The following is a 15041-nucleotide window of genomic DNA, read 5'->3' as shown; positions in this document are numbered from 1 at the left end:
AGTAGGTAACAGTGTCAAAGCGCTTTGAGTACCTTAAAGGTAGAAAAGTGCTATACAAGTGAAAGTCCTTTTAACATTACCATTATCTTTGTAAGGCTCGATTGTTGTATTGGAGCCCATTAGATGTACCTAATGAAGTGAACTTCTTCTTCTTCGGTTTTATAGCGGTTGTTATCCATCACTTTGTTGCATTACCGCCCCCTTTCAGTACTGTTACTTGCATTACTTGCATTTCACCCATACTTGCCCTCATGTGCTGGCAGCCAAAGAAATGTGACCTGGGCCCCCTTGTTGTTGATCTTTGTGACAGTGTGCAGAATCTGATCTAGAATGTCCTGTCTGCTGTGTGAGTGATGGGATGTGATACTTTCAAGGGCTGATGCCAAGCAGTCTTCTTTTGCCATGTTAACTCCACCCATTTTACTGCCACCGCAAGCATTCCTACTGCGTATACCCTTAATTCATCCCCTGCTTTTTTGTGTATGCACACTCAATTTCCTAATACTGTCACCCAAATCCTGCTACCCCTGTGTCTGGATTTTTCGCCCTGTGTGTGTATACCTGTACAAAATCATCATATTGTTGTTCTACCAAATAACTGACTGCGCCCAGTAGGTTCACTGTCTTTCCCGTCCTTTTAATGTCTAGTAATGATTAATCAACTCTTGGGCTCTTAGTCTCCATGGGGGCTCTTCATTCACCCAATAAGACATCAGCATTTCTCCCATCTCTACCTCTGCCAGACGCCCTTATTGCCCAACAGAAACACATACATCTTTCCCCAGAATATATATAACACATCGATTCTCCACACTAATTAGAACGTAAAAGAAGTTTTAATCTGATATTGGATTGAAGTGAAAATGACGTAAACATACAAGAAAGCAGCTTTGGTGTTCTCTTCTTTTCAGGTGGATCGCCCTCTGGCGGCCACGCTGAGACACAGCAGCAGCGTTCAGGAGATGTTCTCCTCTCCGAGGAATAAACTCCTCCGTCAGAGCAGCTTGCAGCAACAGAAGGTAGACTTGCAAAACACCTTCAAACTCATCTAACCCACCACTGAAAACACACTACCGTTTGATTGACGTCGAGTTGGTAGAATCTTCCATATTTCATCTTCTCCGGGTATTTGCTTTTAAACCTGCCATAAATCATCTTCCGGTCTCCAAATGTACAGAAAGTAAATTTGCTACTTAACGAGACAAACTGTTAACTAATATCAACGAGGCCTGAGTCTGTTTTTTGTTTAGTTATTCATTAACGGTCAACACTGTGTCAGCCAATATGGCGGAACGTCCGGTGACTTCTGTCTGTGTGAAACTAAGTCATCCTGACACACGTGAAAACAAGAAACCAACTTATTTTTTCGAGCACTGTTAATTACTTTAGAAGTTATTTGGGCTTCTTGTGTGAATTTGATGCTCATAGAGGTGCCAATTGTCGATTGCTATTGTGATAGATGGATTTGGCGGAGTGACTCCAATATGTATGCCTTTCCTCCCTGTTTATCATTCCAAGCCAAATTATGGCCAATGTTTAAAAGTCCAAACCCTATCACCATCTTCCTAGTCCTTCCACTGGCGTCCTGGTCATTGTCCTGCAGGGTCAAGTTTTGAAATAAAGTTTGTGTGGTCTGGGTTGTAGGAATTGGAGCAGCAGCTGAGCGAGCAGCGAGGTTTGACGCAGGCCATCGCTATCGCCAGCGCTCGCCGCCTGAGCCAGGAGCCCCAAGAGCAGGTCCTGCTGTCGCCACGGTAACTATTCCTTTTCCTTTTTGCACACATGCCGACAGATATTCCACACATACACCAAATACACACACATGGGTTGTTTTGTATTTTTATGCGCTTATTATGTGTTTGCTTGGGTCATCTTACATATAAACTAAATATAATCATCAATGTCGTCCTTTCTGCATTGTACAGTTTGTTTTTTAAACTTGAAAATATGAAGTCAAATTAGGCTTTGACAGCGATATCACACAGGTCCACAACAAAAAAGAATGATAATGATGAAAAATTCTGAAATATATTGATCTGTAAGCCGTTACAAAATAAATAAAGTTGAACATTCATGAACAAAATGTTAATATGCCCAAATTTTTCTAGTGAGCTGTTGCGTACATAAAAATTAAAAAAAGATTTTGTACAATAAAAGATTCAAAAAGCAATCCAATGCAGGTCAATCAATATATGCTATTTTTAGGGATGTTGGATAATAGTGGCATAAAAATAATATACTGTATGGGTTCTAGGGGAGCAACGATTCATCCATTACATCGATGCATCGATTTATATTCCTATGATCCAACGACACTGATCTGTGTTCGACAGGTTTCCATTCCGGACGACATGTATTGATCTAACATCGTTTAACAGGTGATCAATCGATTGAATCAATACTAGGAAATAATAATTCAAGCACGGCAGGCTTTATATGAATATGTGTTTTTTTTAGCACTTTTAATGATAACGACGTTAAACATTACTCGATTCAGTCTGCCTGACGGTGATGTCATGGTCTTCCGGGTGTGTGGTGGTCACGGGAGTTGTAGTGGACCTGTGAAATACAGTTGAGTTGCTGCTTCTTCTTTTGTTCTGTTGATTCACTTCATTCAGTATTCATATTTAACTCATCCGTCCTAATCTGAAACTCATTTTAAGTGACATTTATGGAGACAATGTGCAAAGTAAGGACATTTTGTACGCCTCCGGGCAGCAGTTTACAGTCCAGTAGCAGTGACGCTTAGTGACAGCATGGAGACATTATTTTCAATATATTCATTTTACGTTCTTTTTATTGTAAAAAGGTCATTTAAAAAGTTGGGAAGGTTGTTTTGTTCAGGTAGAAAAAAGAAGGAAAGTCAGCCTTCGTGTAAAATGAAGTGTGAATGTTTGAGGTGTGTTTTTTAATGTCACCTCCGGAGGAGGCGTCCCGCTGAGGACGAGGACGACAGTGCTCGTGAGACGTGGGATGGTCTTCACAGTCAGCTGCTGGCTGTGGAGGAGAGCTGCCTGCTTCCTCCTTCTGAGGTAAGGCCTCCATGCTGAGGGCTGGAGTGCTTCATTATCACTCTTCACACTCAAAAAAAGACAAGACAAATTGGTCCCCCTGCCACGCTTGATTATCACCTCCTCGGAGCCGAAGGCACTTTGTTGCCTCCTTCGTGTTATGGGAGCTCCTGCGGGGTTTGATAAGAGTGGCGTGTTCCTCTGAGCTCGTCTACTCGTCTTTTGCTCCACATCAAGGTGACAAACTCATCTGCGAGGAGTTGGGATGGAGCAGCGGGACGCGTGATTGGCTCTGACAGCCTCAAAGAACTTCATGCTCACGTCGGACGCCTCCGAGATCTTGGACGGTCGGCCGAGGTGAGCTGATGTTAGCGGGGATAGGCTAATCTACACTGGGTGTGTCCAGGAGAGGGCGCTGTGCCCACACCCCCTCCCTAGCCCATCATAACAGTCCCTTCCACAAGTTGTCAGTAATTATCCGAGAATGCACACATTTTATTAAGGTTCACTGTCATTATGTTGTTGTGTAACTTTAGCTCAGTAATTTGTAATAAATCAATGAACTGCAGAGGACATCAACTGTGGACATCCCTGATGGTGCCCTTGAAGAGGACGTCCTTCATGTACTGTGCCAGTTGTCCTGCTTTCTGACCTCCATCAACCATCTGCTCCACATTACTGGAGTCGCGCATGAAGACGAGGAAGACCACCAGAGACGAGTCCACCTGCAGGTGGGACAAAATAAGACAATTCAGAGACGACTTTTGTTGAGTAAAACTTAAAAAAAAATTGCCACCCATGCTGTTTTCTCTTCCAGACGCTGGCCACTGACATGTCCACCCTTCACATTGAGTTGGCCACTCAGGGGTCAAAGGTAATGGGTGTCCTGGGGTCAGCCTGTGTCCAGCAGTGTGTGGACGACCTCTGCAGGATCCTTCCTGCGATGCAGGCAGCGCTGATCAGTCGAGACAGACAACTTGAAAATCTTCAGGAGCAAAAGTCAACGCAACAGGTACCATTTTGATTTAATAATGAACTATTAACTGCATCAAGTAAGTGGGTGGAGCCTCTAGTCACATTGTGTGTAAACAAATACGGTGTCTCAATTGGTGCACTTTTCAATGCATGAATGCGTTCACACTGAGAAGCGTGGCAAAGTGCAGCACACTTTCGGTACCGGCACGTTGCACTCAAAACATAAAATTGTAATATTGACTACCCTCAGTAGTCACCATCTTGTCTATGTAGCGGATGGGGAGGGACTAACTTGAAATAATGGTGGCTGAGGAACAACCCGTAGAGATGGTAGTGAACAGAAGAAGAAGAAGGTAAATATTTCCATAGTTATTTCTGGTAAGTGTACAATGACAGGAATGCATTTGGAACACCATTATACTGCCAGAATTTGCGCACTCAGGAAACTAAGAACACAATGTCCTCAGATGAGGAATGCAAAGAGCACTACATTGGGGAAACTAAGCAAATGCTCCAAAAAAGGCTTTATCAACATCACAGGGACAATTCTAGTGGTCCTCAGTCAGCAGTACATCTACACCGTAAAGCTACCAGTCACTCTTTTGAGGACAGCGAGGTAAAGATTTTGGCCAAAGAAAACAGATGGTTTAAAAGAGGAGTAAAGGAAGCTATTTTTGTCAAACAACAGAACCCATCATTGAATCGGAATGGTGGTTTGAGGTTTAATTTGGACCCTGTGTTCAGCAGGTTACTGAGACCAAAACCCACAGCTCTTAGTCTTGCAAATGAGGTGAAGCCAGGGCCGAGCCAGAACAATAGATGCTAACGAGCCAGTATCAGAGTCGTTTATACCCAACTCAGGGAGCGTCACTTTCCTTTTATCGGAGGTGTTAATAGCAGGAGAGAATTATACCACTACTCCGCCCAGGCTTAGTGTAAGGAACCAATAGGAGGAGGGTGTGTGCACACCAATTCCGCCCACTCTTACTGTATTTAAGGTCTAGGCTACCAGCACTTATTAGTTCGCTGACGAAGCTCTTCGGATGAGGAGCAAAACGTCCGACACCTTCTTCACAGAAGTACAGATGACATCTCAAGAAGCCTTTCCCTCGATAGACAACTCCTGTATGACTGAGAGCCTACACAGACGCAATGTACATCAGTGACATGCAGTCAAAAATTTCATTTTCTTAAGTAAAAATTGCTGAATTTTCACCTTCCCAGATTAAATATAGGGTAGAAACCAAAGATGAGGTTGCTGCAAGCATCTCTTCTCTGTGTGGTGCGCTACCGTCTGAGTTGTATCATGGCGCCTGCCAGTTTGTTTGTCAGCATGTCGCCAATAATACAGTATAATGTTGCGGAAACATTTATTATGTATATTTATCTAACTTTTTCCCACGCTACACAGATAAAGATTACTAGACTGTATTTGTCCCCTTTTTCTTTCACCTCATATTTGGTCCCTAATGCTGATACTATGTGGGAATACATAAAGGTAAGATTTGATGACGTTATTGAGGGCTAATCTGCATATCTGTTTGGTTCACGTCTCTGAAAAACAAACTCCAGGTTTCCACTGGTGGATGGTGGGTCTGTATTCATTTAGTGCTTTAAATTTGATGTTGTTCCTGTAATAGTTTTACTCAATACATGGTAAATAAGATCAATTCGATCGCTACACTGTATGTAAGTTATGCTGATGTGTTGAAAATTGTTCCTGGTGGCTAGCTAGCGCGCTGCATACACCATGACTTTCTACAGCCTGTGTAATGCCTTTAATGTAAGCGTGACATTATTATTGTTGCTAATCAAACTGTAAAATACAGTTGTCCCCAGCCACATCACGGTTCAAATTTCTCGGCTTCACTCTATCACAATTTTTCAAAAATATGCTAATTAATAAATCATGCTGTTTTGTGGTTGAATATTGCCTATTATTGTGTTAAAAAAATGCATATTTAAGCAAATTAAATTAAGCATTTTCAAGCATAAAAATACCTAAATGAACTAAAATACCAATATAAGGCATTCAAATGATGCATTCAAAGACGTTGATGGAATGTAGGGATGTCCCAATCCGATCTTCAGGATGGGGACCGGCTGCGGATCCACTGTATTTTGAAGATCGGATAAATCGGCTTCCGCCGCGAGATCGGGCCGATCCGGTTGCCGTATAACATTCGTAACACTGGGCCACACTCCAACACGGTAGGTGCAGTCATGCGCCTCAAAACTGGTTGCCACTCGACTCCCGCCACCCACAAGAAGAAGAAGAAGAAGAAGAAAATCATCAAGACTATAAAAAAAATCAGATCGGAAGCCAAAAAATGTATTCTACCCTGGTTACCTTGTATCAGGAGTGTTCCTGTAATGTTCCGTGAGACACACAAGGATCAGACTTCATCACCTGAACAACAGGCTTTTATTGCAGGTTCAAATTATCTCACAAAAGGCACAATAATCCCTAAAATAAAAACACGGGCTTTTGCAGCCGTTACCTATGCAAAGTTGAAACTCAACCTTGAAACCCCGACGTCTTCCCCGTCCGCTTGTCTTTCAGGTCACTAGGGAACAAATTTATAGTAACACACAACCAGCATGAGTCTTACTTATGTCTTAAATGGCTTATTTAACTCAAATTTTGTCTACTATGTTGGGTAATGCGAGTGTAAAGTAGATGCCCCTACAACGTAAATAATCCGTTCCAAGAACCTTTATGTTATAGGGTTTTTATGTTATACGAAGCGTAAAATACATGTAAATAGCCTAATCCGTTCCAAGATCTTCCCAAACTCACCCCTTTGGTGTCCACCCAATATGGTGGGAAAATATAAGAAAATGTTAGCATAAACATACAGTAACATTCCAATATAAAATAAAGTAATAAATAAGATTACTGTAAATGAATAAAACTGAAAAACAAAAACAATCCTACCGTTCACGAGATGTCTTGATCAGGAGCGCAAGTGGAGGAGGAGGAGGACTAGCCTGAGTCGAAACGCGACTCAAAGAGTGTAAGAGTCAGCTGGTCTCACAGACAAACGCACACGCACTACACGATAATGCTGTGTGCAAAATTTTTATTTGTAACTTAACTTAATTGTTTAGGTTAGTTTAAGGGCAACTACGAAGAGGAAGGGAGGTTGAAGGGACAAGCCTGTCTCTCACACAAACTCACGTACGTGCTGTCAGCCAATGAGATAAGAGCGTAGGCGGTGCCCCGATAATCAGCCAATGAAATGAGAGTGGAGGCGGTGCCCCAAAAATAAGCCAATAAGTCAATGAGAGCGTGAAGCATCAGAAGGCGTCACCAACTTGAGGCATTAATAAAGTTGATTGGGAAAAAAAAAAAAAAAAAACTTGCACCAACTTGACGCTTTACGTTATATGGAATTTCTTACGTAATACGATGCAAAAACTTTACATAAATTCTTTACGTTCAGTGGAATTTACGTAAAAGGAGGTTTACGTTATGCGAGGTACTACTGTAAAGGGGTGTTATTTCATGTCCAGAGGGCGTTAATTATGTTAAAACTGTATTTAGAAGGTCGTAAACAAGTTTTCTATGCTCTAAGTACTAAAATATTCCATTTATAAACTAGGACTCATACTTTGTGGAAATTCACACATCACGGTCGAGTCTGGAACCAATTAACCGTGATAAACGGGGGATTACTGTACAGAGAGATGTCGTACGGGAGGCGCTTGCTGTACTTGCTTTATTCTGAAGGGGGGCGTGTGTGAGCTGGAAGGTGCTTGTCTTTGCAGTCCTTCCATGGAGAAGAAAAGCCAGCGTTGTTTTTTTTGTTTTATTTTTGACAGCAGCATCACCAAATGCAAGATATTTTTATGATCTGCTGAATCTATGAATGAATTTCACTTAAGGTGTCTTAGAGCAGTCGACTATTCGATTCTGATTCGACTATCAATCTCGCAGTCAAATCATATAGTAGCGATGGGGGTACAGTATTGTGTGGTTCGGAGCCGCTGTTCAGGGTGTGGGCTGGCAATGGCAGTGATGCACTGCATGCTGGGTTACAGCAAGTCCGTAGAACAACAAGGAAGAATTGACTACTGTGTTTTAGCATCCTCCTGCAAGAGTCTATTTCAAATGAAAGGCTGACATTCAGCCACCATTAACCATTCAACCACCATGCTTGACCGTAGACAAGACACACTTGTCTTTGAACTCCTCACTTGGTTGCGCCACACACGCTTGACACCATCTGAAGCAAATAAGTTTATCTTGGCCTCATCAAACCGCAGGACATGGTTCCAGTAATCCATGTCCTTAGTCTGATTGCCTTCAGCAAACTGTTTGCAGGCTTTCTTGTGCATCAGCTTCAGAATGAGCTTCCTTCTGAGATGACAGCCATGCAGACCAATTTGATGCAAAGTGTGGTCTGTGGTCTGAGCGCTGAATGCCCCATTAAACCTCTGCAACAATGATGGCAGCACTCAATCTCTGGATATGACACTAAGCATGTGCACTCAACTTCTTAAGTGGACCCGGGTGAGGCCTGTTCTGAATGGAAACTGTCCAGTTAAAGCTCTGTACGGCCTTGGCCACCATGTTGCTGCTCAGTTTCAGGGTGGTGGCAATCTTCTTATAGCCTAAAACATTTTTATGTAGAGCAGCAATTCTTTTATTCACATCCTTAGAGAGTTCTTTGCCGTGAAGTGCCATGTTGAACTTCTACTGACCAGTGTGGGAAAGTGTAAGACCAATATCACATTTAACACACCTGCTCCCCATTCAAACCTAAGACAATGTAACACTAACGAGTCATATGACCCCCCCGAAGAAAAAAATGGCTGAAGTTTAATAGGAGTGTACTCACTTTTGTTGCAGTGGTTTAGACATTAATGGTTGTGTGTTGAGTTGTTTTAAGGGGACAGTAAATATACACTGTTGTCCAAGCTGTACATTGACTACTTTACATTGTATCAAAGTGTAATTTTTACAGTGTTGTCCCATGAGAAGATATAAAAATTATCTTCAGAAATGTGAGGGGTGTACTCACATTTGTGACATACTGTATATGCAAAACTATGTACAAAAATGATGAGACCTATTTGTTGTCATTTGTAGTCAAATTAAATGGGCATTGCTTTACATTTGAAGGAAAGTGAGTTTTTCCATTTTAAGACTTAATAGTAATTATATATACAGTAATATTATGGTGATTTTTTTTCCCCCTATTTTCTGGTGCCACCTGGAGGCCACAGCGGCATCTACTTACATTGCCTAATGGGCCAGCCGGCTCTCGTCCATTTCATAGGACCAGATCCTTTCATATGTTCAGAGATAACATCTACTTTATGATGGTTACAGCGTTTTAGTGGCTTGGGTGTCAGTTTCTCCACTAATTTCACTTTCACTTTCCTTGTATTTGATGCACTGCAACCAGAATAGTCTGCCTTATGCTTGGGAGACATCATGAAGGGAAAAAAGTCAACCAAAACTAACAAAAGTGACATCCTTCATCAGTGTACCGACAGTCTGCATATTCTTCTGACACACTAGTTTATTTTTCTTTTTGTACGTCATTAATAATTTACCACTAGACCACCGTGCGTGGGTTTCCGGGTACTCCGGTTTCCTCCCACATTCCAAAAACATGCATGTTAGGTTAATTGGCGACTCTAAATTCTCCATAGGTATGAATGTGAGTGTGTATGGTTGTTTGTCTATATGTGCCCTGCGATTGGCTGGCGATCAGTCCAGGGTGTACCCCGCCTGTCGCCCGAAGTCAGCTGGGATAGGCTCCAGCATGCCTCCGCGACCCTAAAGAGGAGAAGCGGTATAGAAAATGGATGGATGGATGGATTAATAATTTATGGGGGGACGTCGTAAAATGAATCATTGTAACACAAGGACCGCCGGATGTACTTGGCGTCTTCCCCTTGGTCCAAAAAAGCAAACTTTATTGACATTGTTTGTGTACCCCAACAGAGACTCATTAGTGAGTTGCCTGTGACTCTGACTTTTAACCAGACAAGCATCCATCAAATAATGTGTGACTGGAAAGGAGCCATGGATTCGAGTGAGCAACTACAGTTAAAGTCTTCACTGAGCTGATATTTGATGGCTATCAAGCTTTGTGAAATGTCTTAAACTGCATTTGAGCCACTGAACTGATGCTGATCATGATACACAAAGTACAGTTGTTCCTTTTTTTATGACAATGTCATTCTTGGCTGTGACCTCCATGCAGGAGCAGGCTGACTACGTGGACTCTCTGATGGAGGCAGCGAGGCATCACGACCTTCCTTCCTCTCTGGTTGAGCCGGTGGCCATGTTGCAGGTGTGTTGTCACAGCGAGGAGATGATGTCACATGTCAGAGGATTCAGCAGCCATGTTTGCATGCACAGGGGGAAGTGCATGGCGCTCTGTGCGGCATTAGCACCCGCTGTGAGGAGGCGCTGAAGCACTGCGAGCGGCTCCTGTGCAGCCTCAAGGATATGCTTGCTCTGGCCTCGGAACACCTGGAGAGGAACCTGCAGCTCCAGACTAGGACTCAGCTCCAGCAGCAGCTCAGCGATCATATGGTTGGTGTACCACAGTCACGTGATAATAAGTGCAGGAATTCATTCATCTATCAATCTTCTACCGCTTATTCGAGATCGGGTCGTGGGGGCAGAAGCCTTAGCAGGGAGGCCCAGACTTCCCTCTCCCCGGCCACTTCGTCCAGCTCCTCCTGGCGGATCTCGAGGTGTTCCAAGGCCAGTTGGGAGACATAGTCTCTCCAACGTGCCCTGGGTCATCCCCGAGGCCTTCTACCGGTCAGACTTGCCCTGAGCACCTCCCCAGGGAGGCGTCCGGGAGACATCCTGACCAGATGCCCAAGCCTCCTCATCTGGCTCCTCTCAATGCGGAGGAGTAGCGGTTCTACTCTGAGTCTCTCACGGATGACAGTGTTTCTCACCTTATCTCTAAGGGAGAGAGCCCAGCCACCCTACGGAGAAAAGTCATTTCGGCCGCTTGTACCCGCAATCTTGTCCTTTCGGTCACTACCCAAAGCTCATGACCATAGGTGAGGGTAGGAACGTAGATCGACTGATAAAGGACCTATGTAGAGTCCGCATCACGGCAGACGCCACACCAATTCGCCTGTCGATCTTGCGTTCCATCCTTCCCTCATTTGTGAACAAGATCCGGAGGTACCTAAACTCCTCCGCAGGATCTCATCCCTGACCCGAAGATGGCACTCCACCCTTTTCCGGCCGAGAACCATGGACTCGGACTTGGAGGCGCTGATTCTCATCCCGGCCGCTTCACACTCGGCTGCGAACCGATCCAGTGAAAGTTGAAGTTCATGGCTCGATGAAGCCAGCACGACCACATCATCTGCAAAAAGCAGAGACTCAGTCCTGCAGCCACCAAACCGGAACCCCTCAACGCCCTGGCTGCGCCTAGAAATTCTGTCCATAAAAATAATAAACAGAATTGGTGACAAAGGGCAGCCCTGGCGGAGTCCAGCCCTCACTGGAAACGGGTCCAACTTATTGCCACAATGCGAACCAAAATGACACCGGTCATACAGGGAAAAACAGCCTGAATTAGCTGGTCCGATACCCCATACTCCCGGAGTACTCTTCTCCAAGTCCACAAAACACATGTAGACTGGTTGGGCAAACTCCCATGCACACTCAAGGACCCTGCTGAGAGTGTAGAGCTGGTCCACAGTTTCACGACCAGGACAAAAACCACACTGAATCCGAGATTCAACTATTGGGTGGATCCTCCTCTCCAGAACCCCTGAATAGACCTTACCGGAGAGGTTGAGCAGTGTGATTCCACGATAGTTGGAACACACCCTCCGGTCCCCCTCCGGGACCACCACCCCGGTCTGTCAGAGGTAATGCCCCCGATGTCCATGCGATGCTGCAGAGTCATGTCAACCAAACACGCCTACAGCATCCAGGGCCTTAAGGAACTCCGGGTGGATCTCATCCACCCCCAGAGCCCTGCCAGCCTAGGGGTGGGGCAGAAGCCTTGGCAGGGAGGCCTAGACTTCCCTCTCCCCGGCCACTTCGTCCAGCTCCTCCCGGCGGATCCCGAGGTGTTCCCAGGCCAGTTGGGAGACATAGTCTCTCCAACGTGCCCTGGGTCTTCCCCGAGGCCTTCTACCGGTCAGACTTGCCTCAGCCCCAGAGATAGGAGAGCTGACCATACACCATACATGGTGTTGACTGTGCACTGCTTCCCCCTCCTCAGACGCCGAATGGTGGTCCAGAATCTCTTCGAAGCCGCCAGGAAGTTGTTCTCCATGGCTTCTCTGCACCCCTCCCATGTCCGAGTTTTGGCCTTAGCGACTGCCAGAGCCGCTTGGCCTGCCGATTACCTGTCAGCTGCTTTCGGAGTCCCATAAGCCAAAAAGGCCTGATAGGACTCCTTCTTCAGCTTGACAGCATCCCTCACCATTGGTGTCTCCCAACGGGTTCTGGGGATTACCGCCACGACAGACACTGACCACCTTACGGCCACAGCTCCGATTAGCTGCCTCGACAATGGAGGCACGGAACATGGCCCATTCAGACTCAATGTCTGCCACCTCCCTCGGAACATGGTCAAAGCTCTCCCAGAGGTGGGAGTTGAAACCCCTTCTGACAGGGGACTCCCAGTCGTTCCCAGCAGACCCTCACAATACGTTTGGGCCTGCCAGGTCTGACCGGCATCCTCCCCCACCATCGGAGCCAACTTACCACCAGGTGGTGATCAGTTGACAGCTCCGCCACTCTCTTCACAACAACAGAACATTGGCATGTCCAACACATATGGTTGCAAGTCTGATGATACGACCACAAAGTCAATCATCAAAGTGCGGCCCAGGGTGTCCTGGTGCCAAGTGCACATGGTGTTTGTTATCGACAATCTGTGACAAGCACAGAAGTCCAATAACAAAGCACCGCTCGGGTTCAGATCAGGGGAGCCGTGAGCGCTGAAGTCCCCCAGCAGAACAAGGGAATCCCCTGAGGGAGCACTCTCCAGTACTCCCTCTAAATAATCCAAAAAGGGTGGGTATTCTGAACTGCTTTTTGGCGCATAAGCACAAACAACAGCCAGGACCCGTCTCCCCACCCGAAGGCGGAGGGAAACTACCCTCTCGTTCACCGGGTTAAACTCCAACATACAGGCCACAAGTCGAGGCGCAACAAGAATTGCCACACCTGCCTGTAACCTGTAACAAAGTCCATCCCCTCTCAAGAGGACTGGTTCCCTAGCCCTTGCTGTGCGTTCAGGTGGGTCTGACTATATCTAGCTGGAACTTCTCAACCTTGAGCACCATCTCAGGCTCTTTCCCTACCAGAGAGGTGACATTCCATGTCCCAAGAGCTAGCTTCCTCCAAGGTCCTCGCCTTTGGCTGCTACCCAGCTCACTGTGCACCCGACCCTTTTGGCCCCTCACATGAGTGGTGAGCTCATTGGAGGGAAGTGCAGGAATTGTCACACATAATTATGCAGTGTCTCTATTGGCACACGTGCGTATTTACACTTTTTTTGAGTGGATAAGTGCATTCACACTGAAAAGTACAGCAAAATGCAGTGCACTGTTCATAATGTACTCAAAACTTTGAAAATTGTGAGTGCAGAGTGAAAATGAAGAGTGCACAGTGATGGACACTTACCACCCTCAATAGCGGAACAATGTAGGTTTTTGACTTAGGGGTGTACTCACTTTTGTTGCAACGGTTTAGACATTTATGGCTGCGTTTTGAGTTATTTCGAGGGGCCAGTAAATTTACAAGCTGTACACTGACTACATTGCATCACAGTGTCATTCCATCAGTGCTGTCCAATGAAAAGATATTATCACATAATTGCAGAAATGTGAGGAGTGTACTTACTTTTCTGAGGTACTGTAATTATCATCCTTTTTCCTAACAGAGGTTCTTCCAGTTTCTGAGCCAACATTTACACATCCTTCAGTTCCTGTCCAAGAGAATTCCAGAGAGCGCCCTCCAGAGGTGGGGGGATGTAATGCGGCACCTTCAGGAGGAGGCGCTCCCACTGCAGAAGCAGGCGTTGGAGAAAGGGGTCAACATGGGACAAATCTTACAGGTCTGAGACACAGAGTCCAGTTTTATTTTCACACATGTTGAAATGGAATCATGTATTTTTGGTATTAATGTAATTTCACCTGAGAAGAAGTCATTGAAAGGCGTGTATTGCCGTGCTTACCGGGACTTTAAAGGTACTCACGGATGTAGGCAGTCATCGAATGGCGTGGTTTATCGTGCCAGACTTGGATAAAGGTACTCACCGATGTAGGCAAAAGTTCTTCTTATCCGAAAATTATTTTTAAAAGGTGTTGGTAAAGCAACCTTCGTTTTACTACTCCTGCCTCAGACATCACTCAGACTCACTCCTTGGAACAGACATGGCAGCAAGTTGTTTACGAATTGCCATAGCCAACATTTTTGCCCTCTTTCTTCTTAATCTTCTACATGGAATCATTTGGTTGAGAAAATATTGACTCCCGTTGCACAAAATCCTTGAAATTGCCACAAACACATCAAGGAGAGCATGCTAGCAATTTGCTGATCAATATTGAAATATCGATCCTTCCAATACCAGCACTTCATGCTCTAAAGTTGATTCTGAAATCAAAATAGTGATACTTTTGATACTTCAGATATATGATTTTGTCCTTTTGTTTTTTCTGATGTATATTGTATATCACCCCACTACCTCAGTGTACTCCAGTATACTTCAGGGTTTAAAATAAATCAATAAATTACTGTGATGTCTTGTATTCTTTATGCTATGATTTGAAATACTGTCCACTACTTTTTCAAGTTTACCAGACACAATAGGGGAATTTGCACGTAATATTGGATCGGTATCGCCGATCTGAGCCTGAATTTTACACAGTATCGGATCTGAAATTAAATCAGTGGTATTGCACATCACCAGAGCACACAGTGCCGCAATCTTTATTTCCGTAAACACACGGAAATGTGAGTGATGTCATGCTTTTGCGCATGCACGTCACTTTCCAGATGCTTTACGTTCAGATTAACAAATCACATTTGTTGTAATGTGA

The 15041-nt window shown here is 44.8% G+C and overlaps 1 protein-coding gene across 1 annotated transcript in view; it reads left to right on the top strand.

The window, feature by feature from the left end:
• syne2b (spectrin repeat containing, nuclear envelope 2b) overlaps positions 1-15041 on the top strand; it is a 130962-nt gene that overhangs the window by 72053 nt on the left and 43868 nt on the right. Inside the window, exons 80-88 of the mRNA XM_054796979.1 lie at positions 912-1019; positions 1645-1754; positions 2927-3032; positions 3249-3368; positions 3581-3742; positions 3829-4023; positions 10208-10297; positions 10366-10542; positions 13883-14056. Of these exons, the coding sequence (XP_054652954.1) occupies positions 912-1019; positions 1645-1754; positions 2927-3032; positions 3249-3368; positions 3581-3742; positions 3829-4023; positions 10208-10297; positions 10366-10542; positions 13883-14056 (1242 nt within the window). The remainder of the gene's footprint in view (positions 1-911; positions 1020-1644; positions 1755-2926; positions 3033-3248; positions 3369-3580; positions 3743-3828; positions 4024-10207; positions 10298-10365; positions 10543-13882; positions 14057-15041) is intronic.

The sequence above is a fragment of the Dunckerocampus dactyliophorus genome, chromosome 13 (assembly GCF_027744805.1).
Source record: "Dunckerocampus dactyliophorus isolate RoL2022-P2 chromosome 13, RoL_Ddac_1.1, whole genome shotgun sequence".
Classification (NCBI taxonomy): domain Eukaryota; kingdom Metazoa; phylum Chordata; class Actinopteri; order Syngnathiformes; family Syngnathidae; genus Dunckerocampus; species Dunckerocampus dactyliophorus.
This window is presented reverse-complemented; position numbering and strand designations above follow the sequence as displayed.